The sequence below is a fragment of the Trichomonas vaginalis genome, chromosome I (assembly GCF_026262505.1).
Source record: "Trichomonas vaginalis G3 chromosome I, whole genome shotgun sequence".
Lineage (NCBI taxonomy): Eukaryota > Parabasalia > Trichomonadida > Trichomonadidae > Trichomonas > Trichomonas vaginalis.
In genome coordinates, this window is record NC_067203.1 from 26350949 (window position 1) to 26377171 (window position 26223).

The 26223-nt window shown below is 35.4% G+C and overlaps 13 protein-coding genes and 9 pseudogenes across 22 annotated transcripts, besides 1 other annotated feature; 10 read left to right on the top strand and 12 right to left on the bottom strand.

The window, feature by feature from the left end:
* Nucleotides 1-606: 606 nt before the first annotated feature.
* Nucleotides 607-22074: a mobile genetic element.
* Nucleotides 631-1053, top strand: TVAGG3_1053450 (phage tail repeat-like family; the record flags this gene model as incomplete). The annotated part of the gene is made up of 1 exon (XM_051255807.1): nt 631-1053. One exon carries the CDS (start codon nt 631-633, stop codon nt 1051-1053), a length of 423 nt encoding a protein of 140 aa, XP_051081381.1.
* Nucleotides 1157-2009, bottom strand: TVAGG3_1053460 (annotated as a pseudogene). The gene has a single exon. A coding segment is annotated over exon 1 (853 nt).
* Nucleotides 2027-2428, top strand: TVAGG3_1053470 (uncharacterized protein; the record flags this gene model as incomplete). Its single annotated transcript, XM_051255808.1, has 1 exon — nt 2027-2428. The coding sequence occupies one exon, from the start codon at nt 2027-2029 to the stop codon at nt 2426-2428; it is 402 nt and encodes a 133-aa protein (XP_051081382.1).
* On the top strand, nt 2448-2600 carry TVAGG3_1053480 (uncharacterized protein; the record flags this gene model as incomplete). The annotated part of the gene is made up of 1 exon (XM_051255809.1): nt 2448-2600. The coding sequence occupies one exon, from the start codon at nt 2448-2450 to the stop codon at nt 2598-2600; it is 153 nt and encodes a 50-aa protein (XP_051081383.1).
* On the top strand, nt 3249-4086 carry TVAGG3_1053490 (annotated as a pseudogene). Its single transcript has one exon. A coding segment is annotated over exon 1 (838 nt).
* On the top strand, nt 4929-5387 carry TVAGG3_1053500 (DNA/RNA polymerases family; the record flags this gene model as incomplete). The annotated part of the gene is made up of 1 exon (XM_051255810.1): nt 4929-5387. The coding sequence occupies one exon, from the start codon at nt 4929-4931 to the stop codon at nt 5385-5387; it is 459 nt and encodes a 152-aa protein (XP_051081384.1).
* On the bottom strand, nt 5410-5655 carry TVAGG3_1053510 (uncharacterized protein; the record flags this gene model as incomplete). The annotated part of the gene is made up of 1 exon (XM_051255811.1): nt 5410-5655. One exon carries the CDS (start codon nt 5653-5655, stop codon nt 5410-5412), a length of 246 nt encoding a protein of 81 aa, XP_051081385.1.
* On the top strand, nt 5686-5949 carry TVAGG3_1053520 (uncharacterized protein; the record flags this gene model as incomplete). The annotated part of the gene is made up of 1 exon (XM_051255812.1): nt 5686-5949. The coding sequence occupies one exon, from the start codon at nt 5686-5688 to the stop codon at nt 5947-5949; it is 264 nt and encodes an 87-aa protein (XP_051081386.1).
* Nucleotides 5999-6586, bottom strand: TVAGG3_1053530 (MazG nucleotide pyrophosphohydrolase domain-containing protein; the record flags this gene model as incomplete). Its single annotated transcript, XM_051255813.1, has 1 exon — nt 5999-6586. The coding sequence occupies one exon, from the start codon at nt 6584-6586 to the stop codon at nt 5999-6001; it is 588 nt and encodes a 195-aa protein (XP_051081387.1).
* Nucleotides 7132-7341, bottom strand: TVAGG3_1053540 (annotated as a pseudogene). The gene has a single exon. A coding segment is annotated over exon 1 (210 nt).
* Nucleotides 8064-8642, top strand: TVAGG3_1053550 (uncharacterized protein; the record flags this gene model as incomplete). Its single annotated transcript, XM_051255814.1, has 1 exon — nt 8064-8642. The coding sequence occupies one exon, from the start codon at nt 8064-8066 to the stop codon at nt 8640-8642; it is 579 nt and encodes a 192-aa protein (XP_051081388.1).
* On the bottom strand, nt 8672-8872 carry TVAGG3_1053560 (annotated as a pseudogene). The gene has a single exon. A coding segment is annotated over exon 1 (201 nt).
* On the top strand, nt 9606-10456 carry TVAGG3_1053570 (annotated as a pseudogene). The gene has a single exon. A coding segment is annotated over exon 1 (851 nt).
* Nucleotides 10925-11553, top strand: TVAGG3_1053580 (annotated as a pseudogene). Its single transcript has one exon. A coding segment is annotated over exon 1 (629 nt).
* TVAGG3_1053590 (protein of unknown function, DUF4106 family) lies at nt 11712-12161 on the bottom strand (the record flags this gene model as incomplete). Its single annotated transcript, XM_051255815.1, has 1 exon — nt 11712-12161. One exon carries the CDS (start codon nt 12159-12161, stop codon nt 11712-11714), a length of 450 nt encoding a protein of 149 aa, XP_051081389.1.
* On the bottom strand, nt 14026-14649 carry TVAGG3_1053600 (annotated as a pseudogene). Its single transcript has one exon. A coding segment is annotated over exon 1 (624 nt).
* Nucleotides 17968-18372, bottom strand: TVAGG3_1053610 (uncharacterized protein; the record flags this gene model as incomplete). The annotated part of the gene is made up of 1 exon (XM_051255816.1): nt 17968-18372. One exon carries the CDS (start codon nt 18370-18372, stop codon nt 17968-17970), a length of 405 nt encoding a protein of 134 aa, XP_051081390.1.
* Nucleotides 18440-18649, bottom strand: TVAGG3_1053620 (protein of unknown function, DUF4106 family; the record flags this gene model as incomplete). The annotated part of the gene is made up of 1 exon (XM_051255817.1): nt 18440-18649. One exon carries the CDS (start codon nt 18647-18649, stop codon nt 18440-18442), a length of 210 nt encoding a protein of 69 aa, XP_051081391.1.
* Nucleotides 19563-20187, bottom strand: TVAGG3_1053630 (annotated as a pseudogene). The gene has a single exon. A coding segment is annotated over exon 1 (625 nt).
* Nucleotides 20190-20465, bottom strand: TVAGG3_1053640 (protein of unknown function, DUF4106 family; the record flags this gene model as incomplete). Its single annotated transcript, XM_051255818.1, has 1 exon — nt 20190-20465. The coding sequence occupies one exon, from the start codon at nt 20463-20465 to the stop codon at nt 20190-20192; it is 276 nt and encodes a 91-aa protein (XP_051081392.1).
* TVAGG3_1053650 lies at nt 21111-21605 on the bottom strand (annotated as a pseudogene). The gene has a single exon. A coding segment is annotated over exon 1 (495 nt).
* A 2180-nt stretch (nt 22075-24254) lies between the features above and the next one.
* TVAGG3_1053660 (regulation of choline O-acetyltransferase protein) lies at nt 24255-25409 on the top strand (the record flags this gene model as incomplete). Its single annotated transcript, XM_001299917.1, has 1 exon — nt 24255-25409. The coding sequence occupies one exon, from the start codon at nt 24255-24257 to the stop codon at nt 25407-25409; it is 1155 nt and encodes a 384-aa protein (XP_001299918.1).
* Nucleotides 25410-26223: the final 814 nt, after the last annotated feature.

Here is a 26223-nt window from a genome sequence, read left to right on the forward strand (position 1 = left end):
AAATAAAGCAGATAAAACATATGTCAATGAAATATACCAAAGTTTGATAGGAACAAAAAAATATTGAAACTATTGTTGGTGACTTTTCTGTCAATGAAGAAAATAAATATTTTAGATGGCAGTTTGTACAGTCCTTAGAAAATGGTACACGGTGTAAACTCATTCCGAAAAAATAACAATGAAATGTATGTAAGCTATAAAAAGAATGATGGTACACAAGTTAAAGTTCCATTAGACAACAACTGCTACTTAAACTTATATGGAGACGAACAAAAGAAATATTTAAGAGTTTATGAAATGACAGATATGACATTGCCTGACCCAGCTCCAGCACCATATTATTATGACTATGGAGATGACGTCAGAACACCACATGTAGATGAACAAAAGCTAACATTATATTTAGATTATTATAGATATAAAAGATATAATGCAATAGAAAAAACGAGAATAGTATACTATTATGAAGATGACAGAAATAAATATTATAGTCAAGATTTTACCTACCCTGAAAACATTAGATTATATTATAAAAAATATTCTGACACAAACCAGAAGAAACCTGAAATAGTTGCACTATATTTTAAGTTCAAAAGAGACAATCCTATAATGTCTCATATGTTTGATTTAATGAACCCAGTAGGTTCTATTTATACATCTATGGAAGCAAGAGGTCCTCAAGTAATGTTTGGTGTTGGTGCATGGGAACAAATAGTCGACAGGTTTTTGTATTGTGCAAACTCTTCAAAGGAAACAGGTGGAAGTAAAACGATTTCAGGTGAAAATTTACCTGCACACAGTCACTACATAGATTTAAGTACATCTCAAGCAGGTTGGCATAAGCATAGATATTGGGATTGGTCAGGAATGACAAAAGGTAAAGGATATGATGTTAAAGACGACGTTAAGTTTGCTATAAATTGTTACTGGAGTGACACTCAGGGAGAAGGAAACCATACACATTTCGTTTCAGGATATACGCAAACAACGGGACAAAGTAAAGAATACATGCCACCTTACATGACAGTTTACGCATGGTATAGAATTGCTTAGTCGTCATTTTCAACTTCTTTAGCATATTCGTCAGGAGTTGTCTTATATTTGTTAGGAACTGTCTTTGAAAGTATACCACCTTGAACTTTGACAAGTTTGAAACGAGGTCTGACAATAGTAGTTTTATCTTCTGCTTGCAGTGTGTACATTTTGCCATGTTTGCCTAAAACTTCATAATATTCTCTTGTATACTTTCTTCTATTTTTACGAACACGAATGTGAGTACCTGTCGGGTTCCCATTGTTGTCATAGTCAATAGTATTTTCATATGGGTCGCGTTTAGGTATTTCTATTTTTACTTTGTCACCTTTCTGAAGTTTGAAGCCCGGCATTCTTTCTTGTTTGTCTCTTTTGACTAAATTATTAAATATATAGTCTTTCTCTAAGTCAGGGTTGTTTTTCATTTCTTCGGGGAGTGGTTTCCCAAACCTTTTTGTTTACGGTTATTGTAAATATTTAAAACTTGTCTCATCTTTGCCATGGAGAAGTGTCTATACTTGTCGTCATATGACATTTCATTTGCTTCACCACCTTGTGGTTGGTTTAAGTCTCTTAACATTTTTATACAACCGTCAATGACACCAAGAGCAGAATGGTTTTGGTCGACAATGAAATATTGGTTTACATTTTTTGAACGCAGATAGTTTTTTACATCATCTGATTTGAAAAGAACTTTCACAGTCAGATGTCAGTTTTGTTGGATGGTATTTGTCAACGAATATTGTCAAAGCAGTTTTCACATCTAAAATATTTTTGGACCATAATGGTATGGCTTCACAGTATCTTGTGTTTTGACCGACAAATATTAGCCAGTATGGTGGTCCATCTGTTCTAACTCTCGGAATGTTTTCCAAGATATCCATAAACCAAGCATTTGGTGTTGAACTAAAGATTTTTATCATGAGTGCTTTCTTTGTCGCTTTAGAAACATAGGGGTCCTTGTTTGGATTCGTCATTTTTTACCCTATAAGAAATGGGTTTATTTGGCGCATTAGCAGGAGTTGCATCCAGATTTTTGCCCGCAGTGGGAACAATAGCTAGAGGTGCATTTGGAATTGGAAGGAAGATTTTGAGTACATTAGGTATACTTAAAGAGAAAGCACAACCTATTATACAAACTGTACAGAAAGGTTGGGATGTAGCACGAGATGCAACAAATCTTATTCCAAATCCTGAAACAAGAGGAAAAGTTCAAGGATGGATGGACAATGTAGGAAGACAAGCAGGAAACTATTATAACAAAGCAAATGACTACTATAACCAAGCAGGACACTATATGGACCAAGGTGAAAGATTCTTTAACAGAGGATATAACCATGCACAACAATGGGTAAACAATAACCAACCTCAACCGCCTCAAACGTGGGGAATGTAAAGTTTTTTACTGAGATGAAATGAACAATACAGCATTGAGACAAATGGGTTCAAGATGGATTTGTCGGCTTCCAGCAGTTACACCACGTGTTTGTCAAGTTCTTCCTATACCTCAGGAAGTTTTAGACCGACTTAAAAAACCTAAACAACCAGTTGAAAACAAACCAAACTAAAATTTTTACTGAGATGAAATGACCGAAGAAGTTGAAACGGTAGATTTGACACCACAAACAAAAAGTTCAGAACCATTGTCAAAACCTGTCAAAGAACTTACCGATGAAGAGAAAAATTCAATAATAGAAAGTGCCAGGTCTGGAAATACAAACCCTAACTATAAAGTCACTTTTCATAGAAATGGAACGGCAAGTATCTCAAAAAAGAAACAGACTCTCACAAATAAAATATTGAAGTCTGAAGGAGCTTTCGAGACAACAGATGGAAAAGTTTACTTCACTGACCAACAGTTCATTATAGAACATCTCATTGACTTAGAGTCAAAATATTCTAAACTTTACAACAAACACAAAAAGTTGAAAGGAAAACAAAAACAAATGGCATATGATATTTATGAAGATGTTGACGACACAACTGTTCCTGCAAGTGAAGTAAAGTCAGAGGAACCGAAAAGTGACGAAAAACCGATAGAAGAAGAAAAACCAAAAACTGAAGATAAACCAAAACCAAAGTTTAGTTTCCAAACTAAACCAAGTCAACCTTCATTAGCTGGTATGGGTTGGCGTCAAAGACTTATGGCAGCAGGTGGTTATGTAAAGTAAAGAAAAAAAACATTTTTTTATTTTTATAAAAATGCCCCATATAGAATGGATAGAAAGTCTGCTAGAATAAAAGCAGAGTTGCAAAGATATGGTTGGAGAGTTTCGAAGAATTTTAAATATAGGAAGGGAAGACCCATAAAAGTCTATGACAAATTGTCTGGTCTTCGCTACGAAATGGATTTGGAAACAGCACGTGCCAATTATCCAAACAGACTAGAGAGGTTAGAAGAAGAACGTCTTATGGACATGCCTTTCGATGTTAGTGAACCTCAAGTTGAAGGACACGACGGCTTTGCCAGATTCTACTGGAAACATGACGAACAATTGCATCCTTTGAGAAGGAAAAAAGGTAGTGCAGAGGATGGTCATGCTCCCATGGAAAGAACAAGATATGCATATGAAAAGTATCGTGAAGTTAGAAGTCAAATTACATCTGGTCGAACCTTTACAGTAAACTTTGACGAAGGAAAGAACAAAGAAGGCTTCATGGGTGTACTTGCTGCAATTCAAGACGGAAATAAGAAAGGATACAATCTCAGATTGACCATAACGGATTTGGATGGTCACATTTACTATGCAAATGGCAATGAACAAACAGCCGCAAAACTTCTTGACGCTTTCAAGACTACAAAGAGAGAACAAATGGTTGACTCCGACTCAGACATTTTGAATGCAATTGAAGGAATTGCAAGTGTCAAGTTCGAATGGTACCAACCTAACCCTCAAGCAGTCAGACAACATGCTGGATACTTTCCGTTCATAAATAAGTCTGACATTGACTTGACAAGGTATGGAATTTACAATTCAATTGAAACAATTGTCAACGAACCTTGCATTCTTACATGTCTCAGGAACTCTGGTCTTGTTACAGATGAGAAGATGAAGTATCTTGAGTCATGTGTGAAGACAAGGTACATTCTCAGAGGTCAATTGGCAAAAATTGCACCGTTGGCAAATGTCAATATCCGAGTCAACATACCTACAGCTAAAGGTTCTTCACATGACGACTATGTTGTTGAGTTCAATTTACCATGGTTGAAGATTGCAATTGTCCACAACCACTTCATGTTGAACGAAAGTCTTACAAACCCATTGTTCGGAAAAGGCAAGTGCAACATTGTCAGAGCTGTAAACATTCTTTTCGAGAAAGGTTTGTTGGAACCAATTCCAGATGACAAGCTGACAGAAACTTTTGTACCAAAAAGACGAAACAAACTTTTCACTGTTAGCAAGACCAAAAGTTGTTCCAGACAAAGTTCTAGTACAAAAGAAGTACACAATTCCACAAGGAGTTGGATTGTTCGGATACCAACCTGAACCAGAAGAACTTCCAATGAGGTTGCAAGAACTTCAAGATGCTATAAACAAACTTCCATTGAGACATCCAATTGACGTCAAATTGTATTGGAGAGCATCTGAGTTAGGTCAGAAGGTTTTATATGAAACAGGTTGCTTCGACGATGTTTATGAGATAACAGGAGAAGTTTCTCAGAAGATAAGAGACTCACTTGAATTTCCACAAACTGGACCAATTGGTTGCGACAAGTTCGACTCAAACGAAAAATATACTATGTCGACCTTAACGCTGCATACATGAGGTTTGTCCAATATATTCCGACTGGAATTCCAAACGAAGATGGTGAGTTCCCGGGAAGGAACTATACAGTTGGAAAAGTCATACAACAACTGTATGATATTAGGAAAGCTTCAAACCCCAAACTTGCAATGACACTCAAATTGCTTATGAATTCGACATGGGGATATTCCATTAAGAAACCTCAAGAGATGAAGAGTAAACATTATGAGAAGGTCGACAACTTTGTTGAAAGGTTTTCTCCTTTTGTTTTGAAGTACGAATTCACTCAAGGTCAAAGTGGCTTAGTAACCACATTAAAACCTATTGTCGAACATTGGTCTTACCCTCAGTTCGCAAAGGCAGTCCTTGACAACTACAACAAATTCTTCTCCGAAGTCAAATCCAAAGTGAAGGTTTACTATGAGAACATTGACGCACTCATGACGAACGAAGAAGGATACAACAAACTCATTGAAATGGGAATGGTCGGTGAAAAGATGGGTCAATTCAAATTGGACAAAATTTTCACCGAAGTTCATGTTCTCTCCAAGCGTAAGTACTGGGGCATACTTGAAGACGGCACAGAAATAAAACATTGCATGAAGTAAAAATTTTTTATTCGAATTTGAATTAAAATGTGGGAATTCTTGGGAACGGGAAAGGCTTATTTACTTGAGGAACAGGTAAAGGTGGTGGAGGTGGAGGTGGTGGCAACCAGTCCATTTTATATTCCTTCCTAGCTAATTTCCGTTTAATTTCATGGTCGCCCTCGGAGTCTTTGAATCGGATAGGTCGAGTTACACCATTCTTGGTCTCAAACTCATATATAACCTGTTTGTCTGTATTTTCGTCGACTATGGCACGAGACACGAACATTGACCAAACGGACAAAAAGTGTCATTTCGGATGGTCAAGCAGCCAATCGCATTCGAGCACTTCGAAGAAGCCTTACGTTCCAAGGGAGAGGGTGTCTGGTGCAAGGCAGAGGTCATGAAACTCTACGAGCAGTACATCCTCAATGCCTGGGAGGACAAATCGTCCTTGGATTGGCAATTCTACCAACTCCTCTGGGACGACCTCCTACGCAACTGGGATAACGAAAGAGTCCAATTCAAAGGTCGGGAACTAATTTTGCAAATTACCCTTAATTTAACATACTTATCCAAATAAACACCTAAATTTACTTGGGGTTTCCCCCTAAAATAAAATTTTTTTACTCTTAGAACCACTCGAGGTTCTCCTTACGGTTGTTGAGCTTGTCACCGTCAATGTGTCTGACCCTCGTCTTCTTGTATGGATTTGGAACCCATTGCATACCGACAAGCCTTCCCATGGAAATTGAACCGTAATTCCGAAGGTTAAGGTTCAAGTGTCCCAAGTTGTTGAGGACTGGGGTAAGAACCTTGCCTGTCTCCTTGTTGCGGATTTGGTATGGGTAGGGTTGGGAAATTTCGTAAGCGTCATCGGCAACAAGGGTTGCCCATGTAGCGGCTTCAGGAACTTCTTCGTGTTTCTCTTCTTCCTCTTCTTCCTCTTCTTCCTCTTCTTCCTCTTCTTCCTCTTCTTCCTCTTCTTTGATAATACCTTCGGCAATTCTGTGTTCACGAAGTACGGTGTTGCATGTTCTGTCCTTTCCGAGTACCTTCCAGATGGCGTCTATCTCTTCGAAGAAACGGTAGATGAGTCTGGCAAGGTCTCGGTTCTCTCTCGCGTAAATGCGCAAGGTTTCCGTGAAATCGTTCAGGCATTTCTCATTGGAAGCTTGGTTCGTGAGGACTTCGACTTTGAGATTGGTCATCTCTGTCATAAGACTACTTTGGAGAGTCTTAATGGTGTTTGTCAGATGAGCTTTCAATTGGGCAATTTGAATTTGAACTGGGCGCTTGTCTGGTAACCTTGAAAGGACATCTGCTATTGTGTTCGGCTTCGGTGCTTGTTCGGACAATCGAAAAATGAAGTGGTTTGAGAATGGCGGTTTTACTTCAAAAAGCTTGTTATGACAGTTATGTCATACAACAAGTTTAAAATAATATCTTGCTCTTCTTCTGAACGTTTGTTGTCTCTTCCGATAAAAGTTTGGAACATGAGAACCAAAAAACGTTTTTTGAGATTGCGGAAGAGTTCAAGCAAACGTTCATATTCTGGATATGTTGGGAGCAGTTCAAAACATCTGAGCTGACTTTCGGACAAAATTGGGACAATGTCAACAAATTCATCTTTGGTCGGACTGCTTGAAGGTAAGTCCCTTACATGTAAGTAGCTCTGGTAAAGTCTTCTCATCTCTGCTAACTTCTGGAGTATAGCTTCGTAATTTAAGAGTTTTAATTTTAATTGTCTTATTCCTCTCTTGACATCTAAACGGTAACTATCCATGAGGTCAAGAGTAGCTTTGGTAGCTTTAAGTGGAGCTATCTGTTCCTTGACTCCTGCAATTTTGGTTGCAATTGTGATTTGAGCTCCTTCAAGTTCGCCGTCTATGTCGTTCTCAACGTCTTCAACTATGGCTTGAAACTCTTCATCGGTCCATTGAGTTTGGTGTGGGACGAATTTAACTTGCTTCATTCAAAAAATGAAAAAAATGTTTTTACTCTAAACGTTAAGGTTTACTGAACTGGTTGGATGTCGCCTTCACAGGTTATGTAGAACGGCTGACCCGAGAAGTGAAGGAGACCCTTGAGAATTTGGCTCATTCTTGGGAAAGGGTTCTCTCTGTTTGGAAGTAGTATCCAAGGACGCTTTGCAAAGAACTTGAGAAGAGCTTCTTTCTTTGCTTGCTTTATGTCGTCGTAGGCTGTCCCGTCTGGTATTTGAATTGGAATTCCAGTCGAAGTCTCGAGATTCAAGGCAGCCCTTCCCGTTATCCAACCGTTAACAAGCTTGCCTTTTACATTCTGCCTGAGGAAGTCTTTAACAAGCTCGTTAATTTCAATTAGGTAAATTGCCTCGTCGGTAGGTTCGACCTCGACCATTGCTACTGTCAGAAAAAGTACTGCTACTGTCAGTAAAAGTACTGCTACTGTCAGTAAAAGTACTGCTACTGTCAGTAAAAGTACTGCTACTGTCAGTAAAAGTACTGCTACTGTCAGTAAAAAGGAAAATTTGAGAGGGTTTTCGACGATAAAGTACTGCTACTGTCAGTAAAAGTACTGCTACTGTCAGTAAAAGTACTGCTACTGTCAGAAAAAGTACTGCTACTGTCAGTAAAAGTACTGCTACTGTCAGTAGCAGTACTGCTAGTAGCAGAGATTTTTATCGTTGTGGTCCGACGGTTAAGCCACAAACGAATGTCCGACGTCCCACCAACCCAGTCCATTCCCAAACCAGAGGAACCTAAAGAACCACAACAGTCTCCTCAGCAACCTCAGTTCCAGCAAGTACCTCCGAATTACTACCAATTTCCACCTCAAGGTTACTACCTACCACAAGGCTTCCCGAACTACCCTCCTCTGCCTATGCCTTACTTCCCCAACCCTTGGATGTTCCAGCAAGCTCCACCCCAGCAATTCCAATCTCAATCCAAATCGAAGAGAGACCAAGAGTTCGAAGAAGGTCTGAACCGTTTACGCAAAGAGTATGCTACTGCCCCTATGGAAGACGACAGGCTTTCAGTCTCTTCCCTCAAATCGACCGATTCGACTCGTACCACAGATTCGGTTCGTGACCGTGAAGACTACCTCAAGCAGTCTGAGAGACTCTTCATCCTACAATCATTTACAGTTGGAGCTCTCAAGAACATGCGCAATTACGAAGGTCAGACACCAGCTGGAGACCGCAAAACAGACGTACTCGCAAGAGCCGTCCAACTGGTCAAGACAAAGACTGAGATAGTCGACTTCATTCTTGCAGCTTGCCCATACAAGTAAAAAAAATAAACAATTACGAGTTAAACTTTTTATTCTTTCTTTTCTGAGTTGTTTAGAGCTGGTTTCTCTTGTAGGAACCTTTCGTACTCTTCCATGGTCATGTAATTGCGAATTTAGTACGCAATTCCAGATTCGTTGTTTTTGAACCTTACGTATGTAACGCTTCCATCCTCCTCAGGGAAGTAAGCTGCTAACATCTGACCAAGTTTTCTCGGTGACTCGGAGCTCATAAAAATGTCACTTTTTAAACGTTAAGTTTTTAGTCTTATTTTACCCTTTGTTTACCCTTTGTTTGTCAAGGTAGTATTGGAGTGCAATTTCTCCAAATTCTCTGTGTCGGAGTTCTTCAGCATTTTCCAAGGTGTACCTGGAGAACTCAAAGATGCTGCTCTTCTGAGTTCGTCGGTATTTTGGAAGTGTTGCACCTTCGAGTCTTCGGACATGAAAAAAATAACACTTTTTCTATTAAACCGTTTTGGCATTTCTCATGAGTGAGTATAGTTCTGCCGAACCATTGGAAGAGAAGAAGTACCCTTGCTGGCAAAAGACAAAAATAGTTGCCTTAGTTGTCATTGCAATTGTACTCGTAATTGAATTCATTGTACTTCTCTTCACGTACATAAAACTCAGCAATGGTATTTGCTTTAAGAAGCTACCATCTTACTAAGACTAAACACTTAGATTTTTCAAGCTTGACTTTTTACAATTTGAATTTTGTTGCTGAATTCAGTAAAAATAATGTTTAGGTGAAGAGGTGAGATCTCACCCGTTTTTTCACCTGTTTTCTCACCTCATGAATTTTCATGAATTTCCTTAAGATAGAAAAAATAAAATTAGTTTTATTTTATTTATTTTTTTTATTTTGTATAAAAGATATGATTTCAACAATCGGCACAACAACAATTCAAACAACAGCACCAAACTCGTTAGTCATGAATCCAACATCTATGTTAGTAGAGATGAAAAGCTTCATTCCTTCTTCATATACTTTTGAGACAGAAATACAAAGAATTAAGCAAGAACTTTTAACAAGTAATTTAGACTGTACCGCACAGGATGAAACAAATGAACAGTATCTTTATGAAATGGAGGACCTCATCGACCATTTGCCTAAACTACCTGAAATCCAACAACAAAAGCTCACTATTCCTGAATTCGATGAAATTGAAGTCAAAGCAACTGACTCAGTAGAAATAAAGAAGTTCATACGAAAGGTAAATTATGAATTCCTTGGTTTTCATTGCAACCATAAAGTTATGGACAAAGATTGCGACATGGTATATAAGAACATCTCTGACATATATAAATCTGGGGAGTTTAAGACATACGACAACTTTGTTTCATTAGCTGCAAAATGTGTATGGCAGATAAGAGATAAAGATAGAAGAGGTAAGGTATGGAATGAACAGATAAAACCAACTGCTTCAGATTTAAAGAAAACCATTGACGCCTTGGTTGTTTTAGCAGGTAAGGTTTCAATGTATAACGCAAAAATGAACCCGCAATGTTCAAAATGTAAAGCAGCAATGAGGAAATATAACTACTCCGTCAAAGAGATAGAAAGAATGAGAAACGACTATGCAGATTTAAAGAAAGAAGCAGAGAAGCCGGTAGAAAATAAAATGGACATGTTAGAATTTCTGAACAAAAACTATCCAACTGCGGACGATTTCCTTCTATCTGACGTCAAGAAGAAGTATAAAGAAACCTTCGGCATTGTTAAAACATTCGATGTACTAAAAGAAGAAATAGAAGCTACGAAATTGTTTAGGATTTCAAATATACATCGTACAATTCATGTAAAACGCTTGTGAAAAAAGAGGTGAAAAAACAGGTGAAAAAACAGGTGAGATCTCACCTCTTCACCTCAATTATATTTTTGCTGAATTCAGCAACAAAATTCTGAGTAAAATAATTTTTAGGGCATGTGTCAAACCGTTGAGTTTTCACAAAATTCCAAAAATAACGTTTACCATGTGAAACGTTTATAAAATAACTGGGGTGAAAAAAAAAGGTGAAAAAAGAGGTGAAATCTCACCTCTTCACCTAAAATATATTTTTATTGAATTCAGCACAAAAATCATGAATTTCCTTAAGATAGAAAAAATAAAGTTAGTTTTATTTTTATTTATTTTTTTATTTTGTATGTAAAGACAGATATGTCAACAACAGAGAACACAACAACAGTTATAGTCCATGAAGCTATAAATGAAGAATATGAGTACATACAGTTTAACAAACAACTCCGTCTCATTCGTTCGGTCAAAGACGATATGTACCAAATGCAAAGTATTTTGACAGCATGTTTTGCTCCAGATACTAAGAAACCACAAGACTGGTTTAGGAACCAAAGCACTATTGAACTATTAAATGAAGCTGAAAATTCGACTACGGATTTTTTCGTAGTCGCAAAAACTCGAGTAAGTAAAAAACCCCAGTCGCCAAAACTCTATGAAAACAGTGAAGAACAGCGAGTAAGTAAAAAACCCCAGTCGCCAAAACTCTATGAAAATCGTGAAAAATTGCCAAACGGTTTGAGAGGATATTATGTACATAGACTTCTTGTAAATGCTGTTGCAATGTGGGCTTCGCCTCGTTATGCATGGCATGTTTACAGACTTCTTGACGAAATTCATAGACAAGAACGTGAAGAGCTAGAGAACAAGCTTGAAGCAAAAGACAAAAGCATTCAGAAAAGAATACCACGTTCGGTACCAAAAGGAAAGGAAAAGAACTATAAGTATATGATTTATACTGAAGAGATGGAAAATGAAGAAGATAAAGATATGGTTATGTTGCATTTAGTCAGAAGAAACAACAAAAGCTTTTACGACCTTGCTAAGATTTACAAATCTGACAGAAATTGGTTCTATCGCGAAAACTTACCGATTTCAATGACCCCAAATGAAGATGTGAAACAAATAGTTCAAGATACGTTACCTCAAACACACTATGATATGAAAGGTTGTACAATACTTACATTCAAAGAAGATTTGCCATTGTTAAAGGAAAAAATAACAGAGTATTTTGACAACTTCAAACAAGTAGAGTAAATGAACTCTTTATTTTTCAAGCTTGACTTTTTACAATTTGAACTTTGTTTGCGTAGATATGAATTCTGAAAGAAGTATGAGGGTCTTGTATGACTTTGTACTTCTCCCATAGTTCATGTCTGTCAAACTTACCTGCCATGGACTCTTTCATAAGTTCCATGAAATCGTCTTCGGACAATCCGGGGAAAAGTATAATGTCAGTAAGTATTCTTTTAACATCCTTACTTAAACTCTTTGCTGTCTGTACACAAATGACAACTGAGATGTTAAAGTGTCTGAGCTTCTTAAGAATTCGACACATATCTTGTTCTCTGTTCTTTAACAAAGGATGAGAGGCGAAATCATCTAAAATAAGAAGACACCTATGAGGGTAAGTCTTCCAATCGTAAGATTGCAATTTCTTCGAAATGTATTCTATCTCTTTCTGTTTGTTTCTGAAGTGTTTCTTCTCTAATATTCTCTGCATTTCCTCATTAGGTTCTTTAAACTTAGAATTTATATACTCATTTATAGCATTATACTTCAAAACTCTTCTTTGGTACTTCTTTATCCAATCTAACAACTCAGAGTCTTTTATACATACTAACTTAGACTTCTTTATAATATCTTTGAACGAATTGACGGTTTGGTCAAATTGACCAGAAGTACTACAAATAACAACTAACTCATAGAATGGGTTCTTCTCATCTAGTTCTTGTTGTTGTGCAGCCATTTTAAAGATAAGTGAAAGTCTTACCCGACCCAGGTGGTGCAATTAGACCTGTTATCCATTCTGAGCAAATAAGAACTTGTCATGTATAGGTTTTATCTGAGCATTTTCTAACTTCCTCTTGTTCTTGTTTAAACATTCTCAAAATTTTTTGTCAATGTCAGCAAACTTTTTTTCTAACATATTTTTAGAAAAATTAAAATTTTTATCTTTTAGAAAATGTCTAGCGATTTCGCTATCTATATCGAGACAAACTTTTTGACAGCAAAACATCTGTCGACCATAAAATCTTACATAGTGTAAACAAGAAAGGTGAATTTGTTCTAAAGTCTGTTTCTGGGAATATGACAAGAACCATAAAACATTACAAAGAGCAGTCTTAAAATTTGTCAATGACAGACTTGTTGACAGAGATGACGACCGATTGGAAAGATGAAGTCCAACAAAAGTTCTTAGAACGCAAAGAAGACACATGCGCTGTTCTTGAAGATGAAATAGAAAACAGAATAGATGAGCTATTAAAGGACAAAGAACTTTTACATAAATATGGTTCTGAGAAATTTGACATAACTCCACCAGAAAGAAGAAGAGAGAAAAGAAAGAAAAGAAAAGTGAAGAAGAGAAGAAAGAAACCTGAACCAGTTCCAGAGAAAAAGAAATTTGACATGTAAAAATAAAATTTTATTTTTAGAACATTTCTGGGTCAATGTCAATGTTCTCTTCCTCTTTAGGAGCAAACACCGGCTTAGACTCTAAAATCTTTTTACCCAATTTACCTTGAACTTCAACTATCTTAGACTCATAATATTCATAGTCGTCTGCTTTCTTTGGTTCATAAGGTATAAACAAGTTTGTATGCTTTGCCTTCTTTAAGGTTTGAAAACCTTCTGTCAAAACTTTCTTTGACTGCTAACAAACCTTCTAATGTCTAAGTCTTCAAATTTCGCACCATTTTAGTCACAATAGCAAACTTAACTGGTTCGATGTTCCAAACTTTGCTGAATGAAGACTTTTCAAAATGGTAGAAGTAAACATTCAAATATGTGAATGGTCCAGTTCTTCTTTAAGTCCTGACATGTACTTATTTACTGAGATGAATTTTGCCATCTTTTCTATCGGATAAAAAATATTTTTGTTTTAAATTTACTCAGAAAAAATTTTTCTTGTATATACACCATTCTGAACATCTAAAAGACTTTTGACATTTGCCAAGAATGTTCGTTTAGACGCTGTCATATAACCATATTCTTGACAATATTGTTTATACGAATCGTACAATGACCTTTCATCTAATGACAAAAAAGTCAGTTTCATCTATGAACAGTTCATATACACTCTTGTTTGCTTCTAACAATGTTTTGTCTCTCTTCGGTATGTGGAATTTGTCTTGGATTGAACTTTGAAATATCTAATGTCATAAAGTATGAGAACAAGTGGTTGTAAAAGTCAGATGTCAAAGTTTCTGCTAAGTCGTCAAAATATTCTGTATCTTGCATATGAGAATCTGACGTTCTGACAACTACATATCTTCTGTCAGAAACTTTCTAACTTCATCGGAACAGCATTGTTTGAAACCATAATGAAGTTTGCAACATTCTCACAAACTCTTTGGTCTTTATATTTTCTTTCAACAACTCCAACTTTGTCTGTTATAAGACTCTTCAAAGCATCTGAGTTCAAAACTTTTGTTGTATCTATACTTTGAAGTTCATTGCAAACTATAAGTTTCATATTCTCTATTGAGGAGTTAAACTTGCCACAGATGTTTTCTATGTTTGTCATATTCGGGTTCGAATAGCCCTCTAACAGTTTGCATAAGATATCTGTAAAGAATGTGTTCTTACCAGTTCCTTGTTTTCCAATTATAATGAGAGCAGTTTCATTTTTAGCACTTGGATGTTGTAAGATGTTTGCAAACCAACATAAGATAATACTCATAGACTCTTTCGTTTCCATTGCATATAATTTCTTTGACATGGTCTAACCAAGCTTCTATAATATTTTCTTTCCATTCTACTTGTTCGTATTTATATCCAGTGAAGATAGAATAGAAGTTTGGAGAAGGTGTATAGAACTTTATACCTCGAACTGAAAAATCTTCTAACTTTGACAATAAGATATCCCAAGCATCTAACATCTTCATGCCAACTTGTACGACTTTTATTTTCTTAAGTTTCTGTCTACATTCTTGTTCTGAAACTATTGTTGCTCTTGGTTTGTTAAAGACAACATCCCATTCTTTCATAACATAACATTCTGGGGCAAGAGTCGACATAAATGACTAAACGTTTCAAATTCTCGACTGCTTTGTTATAGTCTCTAAATGGACACATATTTCTGAATGCTTGGAAGTCATAAAAATCTGAAACATCTATTCTGTACATTTTTATAAAAATAAAAAAAATATTTTTTTTATTCTTGACTTTGTTGTTCCATTTGTTGCATTTGTTGTTCTTGAGCTATTTGTTGTTGAAGTTGTTCTTGTAATACAATACTTTCACCAGTTGCATCTTCCAATTCGAAACTTTCTGCCGTCATTGACAAATACATAGGACATAAAAGTTTTACAGGAACAAAGTTTGCGTCAACTAATGTCAACGTTATACTTGCCAAAGTGTTTGAGTTCACTAAGGTTGAAATTCTGCATTCGAATGAACAATAGGCAAACCAGCAGAGAAAGTATTGTTTATACGCATAAGTATCTTTTGGTCATAATAGTTTCTGTCGACATTCGAATAGCACTTTGAACCTAAGTTTGAAACAATATATAAAATAGGTGTGCTTAATGTCAATGGAATAGACATTCCTTGTATGACACCTTTTCCTGTTATAGGAAATTGTTGGTAGTAAAAACCAGATATAAGTTTTGTATTATAGCTCATATCGTTTATACTAAACTCAGTCGGACATCCAAACATAATGAAACCTGCTCTAGTTGCAGCACATGTTACACCCGTACTTAAAGTATTAAATAAGTCAACAAAACCTGTTGGTGGTATATCTGAGTAAGTATCTTCAAAGGAGTATTTTTTACCATTCACAACAATAAAGTCTTCTGGTGTCAAAAGAGCAAAACAGGCTTTAGTCGTCATTGTGTTTAAAGTTAGTTTACAATACCGTCCTTGAGGACTTTGTAAGTTTGTTGTTATAGAATTATATGACTCAGGGTTTTTAGTCGTAATAGTATAAACCATTATATCTTCTGCCATTTATATATATTTAAAAGTTTTTCTGAAATGGAGAAGAACTTCATCTAAACTTTCACATGGCGTTTCTTGAAGTTCTCTGTCTAAGAAGTTCAAATATTTTGTAAAGACATAGAACTTTCCTTTGTCTACACGAACAAACAAAACAGGGTCTTTCATATCGTTCAAAAGTGTGTAAAGTCCTTTACATGAAATAAAGTCTATATTATTTTTCTTCAAACATCTTTCAAGAAGTTTTGACATTTTTACTTAGCAAATAAATTTTAATGAAATGTTGTGGTCGTCAAATATTTTTATGACGTCTGGGAAACTATACTTTAAGTTCAACGTTTCACCTCCTTTCATAACGTATATCTTGTCAATGACATTATATGAAACACCACAGCAACTAATGTCGGGTTCTATTTCTTTGATGTTTATATCGTCTGCCTCTGTCAAAAGTTTCAATAGTTCTTTCAAAACTTCATGAGGTGCAATGACATATGAGTTCACTTTTACAGGGTTGTGTTCGACCAAGTTTAACATTATACTTAAAGCTTGACAAATCTTCTCCTGAGTTTGAAGTTTGTCTTTCAGTTGTTGGTAGTCGTTTCGAATATCTGCAACAGAACTTAAGTCTCTGCTAACTTCAGGATATGTTTGTTTTCTTTACAGGAACAATTTTATACATCTTCGTCTTCGTATGGTTTCCCCACTCAACATCTCTGTCTTTGACATTGACAACAAACACTTTGACTGTTTGTTTGAGTTGGTGAATTTAACTTCACGTCTGCCACCGCCATTAAACCTTTTGAAACACTTACGCTTCTATTTTTCGGAAATGACATTTTACTTAGAATAAAAAGATGGACGTATTCGGATATCTTATTGAATTGAAGCAGAACAAAGTTTATACTCACAAACAATACAAATACATTGACAGAATAGTTCTTTATACAAACAATGGTAAATGTTATAGAATAGCAATATTTGCTGAACCTAAATTTTCCATAAAGCAAAGAAAGTTGGTATAAACTGAAATGGTGAAAGTTCTTGAAGCAGACAAAAATATAACAACAAAACTTACAGATATTTCTAAAGGTAAGTTTATCTTACAATATTATGTCAAAACTGGCGTACTGTCAATATTTGACGGAGAGAAGTCAGTTCAAGAACAACTTACTGACCTGCTGCCAAAATCTGCTCGATGGAAGCTGTCGTTATGCCAATCTGAGGAGCCCAGCAGGTTTCATCGAACGAATCTTCAAAAGAGCATCTTCCGTGAAAAGTGCTATTGGTTTTGTAAACTTCTTTGCTCTCAGTTCATCTGGACCGTCTCTGTCACCAGTATATTGTATTTGAACTGTACCAACAGTTGAAAACCACCCATAAAGTCTTCTGAGTCAGCAAATGGAATGCCAAGCCAAAAGTTTGAACGGTCTCCATTTGTATATTGAGTTTTTTGACCTCCTGTATGAGTCCATACTTTCACATATGGCATAATAGAACTTTGCATTTCAGGGTTAATGGTTGTTGTGAAGTTGTTGTTAAAGTTCATAGCATCTAATGTCAAGTTGTATGACCTCATATCCTCAACTGTAGAATATTCTTCTCTTGGATAATATTTGCCATCTATGTTTATATGATATTTAATACCGGGGTTGTAGAAACAAGAATAGTCATTTATAGTTCGTCTGAACAGTACAAACATAGTATCTGCATGTTTCATTGCAGTTGTTAAAGCAATATCTGTTCTTGCACCTGGGTCAGCACTTTGGTTTCCAACTTCACCTGCAAAGTCTTTGACAGATATTTGGTGTATAGGGAACATAAGTGGAACTGCAATATATTTGGCAGCTAAAGCATTTGAAATATCTGGGTCCAACATATAGACTGCAAGTCTGCTTTCTATTCTCTTGCATTCAAACTTTTCGCATGTAAACTTAACTGGGTCCCAAGCAGTTCCAGCAGCATTGAAATAATAGTTTACTTCATTGTTGAAGTTTGAGAAACCAAAGTCTAAGTCAACTTTGTCTTTGCAAAAGTCACAGAACTTGGCTCCACCAGTTCCAGCTACAGTAATGCTGAATGGGTCTTGTGTTGGTGCAATGACTAAGTTATTTTTGCTTGGAGTAAGTTCGATAGAAATTTTTCCTGCCCAGTTTGGCAAGTATCTTAAAAACCTGAAGATGAGGAAAGATGACAAAGGAACTCTAAGTTTCAGTTTTACTTTAGTGGCAGCAGTTCCATCTGAACCAGAAAGGTTAACATAAACTCCTGGAACGTTAGGGTCAAGTCTTCTTATTTTCTCAATATTTGCATACTGGTCTGTTTGTTCTCTAGCTTGTGGTTGTACTGAGTTTCTCAAAGCGAACCATTCATAGTTTTGCCCATGTTACTGTTTGAACTAAGTCAGAGTTAGAATATATCTTATATCCCATGAAAACTTCTGGAGCATATTGGTATCCGACATAGAAAATTCCATTGCAACCTTTCTTGTCAGACAACTTGGCAGAAGGTTTTATTTCAATGTCTTGTTCCACGTATAAGAATGAGTTGTCAATAGAAATAATATGAAACCTGTCGCAAGCAATATCTACTGTTGTTGAAGAACCTTCTCCAAACTCACCTACGTTTCCATAAGAAACAGCAGTTGTATATTCGTAAGTTCCAGGAACTATTTCTGACCTTCTAATGGCATTGTCGCATTCGTTATACCATTCGGAAACATTTCCGTTCATGGCATCCAAAACTGTTGGCGTTATATTCTGAGCGGCGTACATTTCATATGGGTAAAAATATAGAATAGTTGGATTTATGTGTCATAATAGAACCCACTCGGACCAAGCTTTACTTTGTTCTACTCTTCTTCTTTGGTGTCGCTTTTGGTAACTTGCCCTCTGCTTCAAGTTGTTGCATCTTTGCCTCATGTTCACCTAGTATGTTGTAAATTTCCCATGTCCTTTTTGCCTTTGGGCTCTGGTCGCCCATCTCAGGTAACCTATATCCTAGAAAGATTTTGTCATAGTTTGTATTTGAGTCTTCGCGTATTGTTTGCATGACTCTTTCCTGAGTTTCCGGTTCAAGCTCTTCAAACAGAGCTTGTCCATATGGAATAAGCTCGTTTCCAAATATATGTTTTTGTAGCCATTCTGGTTTTCTTTCCATGTTACCAATAATATCTTTTGTGAATGGGAAAGCTTTTACCCAATGTTTCAGTCTTGCGTCATTTATTTCTGTAGTTGGTTTTATTTTGTCAAGGAACATGTTTTTCAATACTAACATTTCATTTGGTACTGTCCATTTGAGTTTTCTTAAATATTCATCCCTTCTCGGTTCATTGTCTGCAAAGTAAGTTTTTATGACATTTTGTAAACTTTCGTTTGCAAGGTCATGTACAATAGGTTCTCTTCCTTCTGTCTCCCTAACTTTCTTTCTAAACTCTTCACCAAATATACCATCTCTATGGTTCTGTGTAGTTCTTTGAGATAAATGTTCTAGAACGTCAGGTGTTATATTTCCATCAGCCATGTTCATTTCATACTGGTCCAAAATATCTGCATCTTTCATATCTTTCAATGGCATTAAAGCCGCGCTGAAAATACCAGCTATATCTGGTTCACCATTCACTTCCATTGCGTCTACAACTTCTTGGAATTGTGGTTGTAAGTTTATGAACCACCTATCCGGATTAGCTTTATGACCCCATCTCATTGTAGTTCCATAGTCTGCAGAAACAAAAGTAGGTTTGTTTCCATATTGGTTAGGTTCTGAATGAACTTTAAACAATGTTTCATTTCTATATGTTTTGGTGAAATTTAACCTTTTATTTTCACCGAGTTCAGCCAAAGATTGAACGTTATATGGTCGTAAGTAAAAAGGATTGTTGTATTTGCGTACACTTTCTTTCAGTTCTTCCATTCTATGCTGAATATTTTCATCTGATGTTGGAGTCTTTTGTATGTCGGCGAACATTTTTCGATATTCTTCTACTATGTCAGCTGAATTTTTCTTAGACTCTTGGAAAGATTCCATATTCTCCGCATACTCTTGTTGAGGGTCAAGATTTTTCGGCTGTTCCAAATCTTCATCTAGTTCTGTGAAGTTAGTTTCCAAAGGAGGGACTTGTTCGTTTCCTTCTGGCTCTTCTAGCTGTTGTTGCTGAACTATTTCTTCCATGTCTGGTTGTATCTGAACTTCTTCCTGTGGAGTTTCTTGTACCTCATCTGCTGGCATTTCATATATTCCGAGACCGTTTTTAAAAAGTTCCCTATCTAAGTCATCCGGACTCATAAACCTTTCTTCTTTCGTTCCGTCTCTATTTTTTACGCGTTTCATGAAGAGAGTTGAATTATCATTTAGCTCTGACACAAATATCTTGGAGTAAATTCATTCATGTCATTTGGATGATATGCTATTAAATCATATCCCTTAGCGAGCTTGTATTTTCCAGGTTTGAAATTATATCCCATTTGGTGCTGAGCCATAAAGCTAAATAGGTTCGGGTCAGTATTTCCTTCCTTGAACTTTCTAATAGCTTCTTTATATCTGTCACTAAAGTCAAGAGTATCTGGGTAACCATAGTCTTCCTTAAGCATTTTTAAGAATTCTTGGTTTCCTTGTTCTCTACTTCTTTTATGTCCTTGCTCTGTTTGTGGTTGTTGCTGTGCAGTGTTTTGAACTGTTGGTTGTGGTGCAGTGTTTTGAACTGTTGGTTGTTGTGTTGGTTGTTGTGTTGGTTGTTGTGTTGGTTTTGGTGCATGCCTGTGTCTGTGTCCATGTGACGATGTAAATGTTTTAGGTAGTCCTGGTGCAGGTGCTTCTCTTGGAGGGTTTGGTGGTATATAAGTTCCACCAGCTGGCACATATGTTCCATCTGCAGCATAATGTCCTACCTGACTTTTCGTTTTTAAGAAAGCATTTACTAGGTCTGTTTTGGTCTGTTGTAACTCTTTTTCTTGACTTTCCACAACAGTTGCTCTAACGGCGTCATAGGCACTTTGAACTGCCTGTCTCGTTGCTGCATCTGTTATTTTCGTCATATTTTGTGCTACTTCTCTTAACTCGTTGTCGAAACCTTCAGACTTCAGTTTCTTTCCAGATGAGAAGTCGTTCACTAGTTTCACCTTACTATGAAGAGCTTCGAAGGCGTTCTTAAAGTCAGCATTCATTAAAGCTTCATTTGAACTGTCTTCATCCGCTTGTATTTTTGTCCTTATTGACCCTATAAGTTGGGCTGCTTTGGCGTTGGCTTGGGCATCTAACCAGTCATTATTAGCTTTTATATATTCTGCGCTTTTCATTGCCTTTTGCATGGCTGCGTCGTTATTTTTACTTTCTTGTGCTAAGTTTTCATACTGTACGGTTTGGTTTTGCAACTGTAAAAGTTTTTCTGCCTTTACATTTGCTTCAACTTCTTTTTTATACTCATCGCTATCCATATATGTCTTCAGGGCTTTTTTTTTATCTCTTCATCTTTCAGTACTTTATATTGAGTAGTATGGTTTTTCAAATTTATAACATCTTGTTCCATTTTTGCTACTTCTGCTGCTTTTTCTGACACTTTTTTCGCATATTCCTCTGTACTTAGTTCTTTCAGTTGTTCTTCTTTCTTCTTTTTCTCTACGTTTAACTCATTGAGTTTCTTTGTGTGTCTGTCATATTCTAGTTTCTTTTCGTTTTCACTTATTTGTTTCTGTATGTCTATGTTTGACTTTTTGACATCTGTTATTTGATTTTTGAGTGAACTCAAATTCATTTGACTTTGAGGGTTATAAGCTGTTCCGTCTGCAGCTCCACCATAGCCTGCCATTTTCGCTAAAAGTGCCGCTCTTAAACCTCCACTCTGTGCACCAATAACTCGGTTTAAAAGCATAGGGTTGCTTGACATTTGTTGCAACATAGTGGGGTCATTCATAATTTGTTGTTGCAACTGTTGTTGTGGTGTCAGTTTTACTATTGGATGTTTCAATGCTCTCTTCCTCTTACGTATATTCTTACGTAGCTTACGTGGCATTTTAAGTGAAGTAAAAAACAGTTTTTGACAGATGTTTATATGACACTTTTTGTTCAGCACAAAAAACTACTCGGTCAACGTGTTGTTAGTTTTGTAAAATAACCGTCCTATCTCCGTGCCTATGACGATGAAATCATGACAAATTCATGAGGTGAGAAAAGAGGTGAGAAAACAGGTGAGATCTCACCTCTTCACCTAAACATTATTTTTGTCTGATTTTACGAAGAAGTTTTGACAAAACATTTACGAAGAAGTCTTGACAAAACATGAAAACATATATAATTTGTGAAAAGCGACACATTATATAATGTTTTCGACCCAGAAGAAGGCTTCTTCCCAGAAGCAAGGAGGAAGAAGAAGAGTCCTCCGAATATCAACTTCATTTATATTAAACATCATCAGGGCTAGAAGGCACGAAGTGCCTGGAAGCCCCACTACCTTTTTTTTTTTTTTTTATATTTCATATTTTTATCGATTTTTAAAGTTTTTGCGAAAAGTATTCAATTATTTTTGCTATTTGGTCGGGTAAATGTCAGATTTGCGACATTTTCTGATATGATATTCAGATTCTACGTTGATAATAATGCTTATAGAACCCTCTTGCTATTGTGTCAAAATTGCGAAACCGATAGCAAAAATATCTCGCAATATCAAAATTGAGATATTGAGTGAATTATGCATTATAGAGATTAAAAATATGATTTGTGAAAGCATCTCATCAGTTTCTAGCTAAATCGAAAGTAATTAATATCATATTCGATTAAAATGAAAAGGGAATAGTTTCATTATGCTTTAAATGACAGCCTTATAATATAATCATAGTTTTCGCTCAATATGCAGCATTTTTTTTTCGAAATCTATGGTCAATGTCCTAAATACTGATTGCTTTGCATTCATATCTCTTACATTTTCTATACCCACATCACTATTCATTGCTATTCCTATCTTTTTCATTTTTGTTTGTTTCTCATAATTTCTCAAAAAACACGATAACTTGATATTTGTAAATATCATACTTTATAATGTAAATAAGAACTTGACCTATTAAGAAAAGCAGTAATGAAAAGAAAATCTGAAATTCATAAAAATTACAAGTTTCTGATGACAATTAGCTTAATTAAACCAGGTACAAGATTATATAATTGTATTTTCTATCCAATTATCCATATAATATCTTATCCAGAAAAAATAACTTGATCAATACCAAATGATTTTTTAACTAGTAAATAAAGTATTTTCTTTACACACACATTGTATATCATAGTTTTTTTGGTTTCGCAAAACATCCAAAAACAAATATGCTATAAAAGTGATAATTTTACCAAAACGAAACCCTTATTTTTACTAAAAATTAACGCTTTTGAATGAAATTCAAATGCGTCGCTTTTTCCTAAAATTGAAAAAATTGCGAATTCGCTCAAAAAATTGATTGTGTAATAAGTATACTTATGAGCTAATTGGGAAAATCCCCAAATTGAGAAGACTTTCAATTTGCTCGGATGACTATTTTTAAATTAAAATTTAAAGACTTATTAAAACAAGTTCTTATATTAATATTTCAAAGGAAATTTAAGATGATTCTTTGGAAGAAAACTTTCTGAATTTGAAGTCAATTGAAATTTCTGAACATATTTTGTTCAAAATATTTTCATTATGAAAAATTTTGGTTCGGAATTAAATTAAAGTTTAAAATTTATTCAAAACTCATTCAAAAACAAGTTTAATTGAATTCAATTAAAGTTTTCAATTTTGCAAATTACCTCAGACTTTTCAGAGGATTGAGTTGCCACTCAATCCTCTGAAATAGTCTGTGGTAATTTTTAGTCTCTACACTATTTCAATATAAGCTCCATTTTTAAACAGTTTTTAAAAATCGAGCATTGAAAAGTGTGATGAGACTTTCGAATTAACTTCATTTTAAATGTTGGCTGTATTATTTCTTGCTCAGAAACAGCCTAAAATACATAGGTGCATGCATGACAAGCTTGCAAAAGATGTTAAACTGATTGTGAACAATTCAACAAGTGCCAGAAAAACTCTTGGCAACCAAACATTTGAAAAAATAAGAATTCAATTTGATTATAGATTCATCGATAGCACATTTGAGGATTCTTTTATGTGCAAGGAGGAAAATCAAAAAATAACAATAGATGGTAAAGAATAAACCTGCAAAAATGATGGACTTGTAACAACAGAAAAACTTGAAAATCTGAAAGGTACACTTGAAAATGTAAAGAATTACCTTTCAGAACTTATCTATGTACAAAGAGAAACTAAGCCTTTTCAGCTTAAAAGCCGTCAAAATGACTTTACATATCCAAGTGAGGAAACTGTAACAGAATATGACTTGGTTGTCACTGTTCTAAGTAGGCCTTTTGATGATGATTCAGACGCTCTTGCCATGGCTGCTCCATTGCAATCATTTGATAATTATCGTCCTGTTCAGGGATTTATCTACTGCAACATACTCAAAGCACCAGTAAAGATCGAAAGTGAGACATCGAGTTCTAGATATTCATTCAACACATATTTACACGAAATGTTCCATGTATTAGCATTCTCATTAGATTTATTCCCCATTTCCACCCAATTGGAGATAACACACCTCATAAGGATGCAACATGTGCTCTTAAAAAACTAGGAAAAGATATGACATTTTTAACAACACCATATGCTCATATTTTTGCAAAGAATCGTTATGGTGTCGATAAATTCATTGGTGATAATGGCGCTGAATGCCCAGCAGGCATTGAATTAGAGAACGGTGGAGGTGACAAAACAGCATTTAGTCATTTAGAAGCAAGAACAATGTTAGATGATATCATGATTGGCGTTAATCTTGGTCCAGATGAACAAGATCAGGAGCCATTTAACCGAGTTTCAGATGCAACACTAGCAGTTCTTTTGGATACAGGTAATTATAAATTTGACTATAGAAAGGCATCTCCGATGATATGGGGAAACCCTGAATCAATCAACGGAAAACCAATCGAAAACTTTGCAATTGGTCCACCACAGACAACATTCCCATTCTCATATCTGGTATTTGAAGATCCATATGGAACAGCATTGCCTAATTATAAAACAATTGGTCTGCTTCCATTAAGTGAAGTAGTTGCAAATGCTCATTGTGGCGAAAATAATGAAGATAAGGAATACTGTGATCATAAATCATTTTATAATCCAAAGAATTTAGACTCATACGGTGCATCAGATGTTTTTGATTACATGGTTTTCATTATACCATATATGACTTGCCCAAGTGGTAAAGGTGCAATGCGAGGACTTTCAGATTGTTATGATTATACATGTGATGGATATTCTTCTGTTAATTTTGATGTTAATGGTAAAAGTGTGAAATGCACTAAAGAATCAGATCCAGGATATGAGTATGATGATTATTCGGTTTTATGTGTTGATCCAGAGAGATTCTGCAGAACAGTTAAGTTGTTCGATATGAAATTCAAGAAGAATCCATTTATTACTAATGTTGAACACTTAAGTAACACTGATCAAGGTCCAGGTTCAGATATAGCACCAGATGGAGTTTACGATCCATCATCTTTCGGTCCAGAACCAACTCCAACAGAAGGATCTAACGATGGAATATCTGGAATTTGGAAGAAATACAAGCTTTACATTATAATTGGTGCTGCTGTAATAGTAGTTATTATCTTTGTTATAATTATTGCCGTATGCTGCAGGAAATCGAAGAAATCCAGCCATAACAAGAAGGGCAATAAGCATAAAAATCATCATAAGAGGAGACATTCTAGTTCGGACTATGATGGAGATAAAGTTTAAATATCATTAATATAATGTTTAAATTTGTTATTTTTTCAAGGATCATCATTAATAGTTGAGCTTTATTTCAAAATTAATATCAAATGTTATATAAAATCATATTCTCTGCTCTCATTCTAATAATTATAGCGCGCCTTAACTTACTAATCATGAAAGAGTAAAACAAAATCCTTTATTCTGCAAAAAATCAATTATGAATTCGAATATACTTACATACAAGCTCTTTTTATTGGAAAACAATTCTATGAGTAAGTTTGAAATCAAGAATGGTTTTCTGTGATAAACACAGTTAAATTATTAAAAAAAAATACAAAATGATTTTTCTTAAACGATAGCATTGAGGCGTGAGCTATATCTGTCGGGTATAATTTCTACTTAAATTGAGATTTAAATAATAAATTTAATAAAATTATTTCTTGAAAAACAATAACTCCAGCATTATCCAATGAGTGTCAATACTTGTGAAATATCGTAAAGACATATTATTGCAAAAAAATGCTTCTTAAAAAATAAATAAAATGCGAAATCGCAGATTTGAAAAATGAAGTCAGATTTTCTGCAACGTAAGCCATTCTGGCTAATTTTGTTCTAGGGATAATTTGACTGATGAGTTTCACATTAATCAGCGATCAAAAAGCTGACGTCTTAATTTTTCAATTGTTTATTTTGCTGTTCTCCATTTAAAAATATCTCCAAAATGCTTTGAGTTAGATGAGTTCAATTTTTGATATTTCATAAATCTTCAAATTGTGAGAAAATTACGAAGACTCAAATAAAGTGAAAATATGTAAGGGTTTCGTTTTGCTAAAATTGT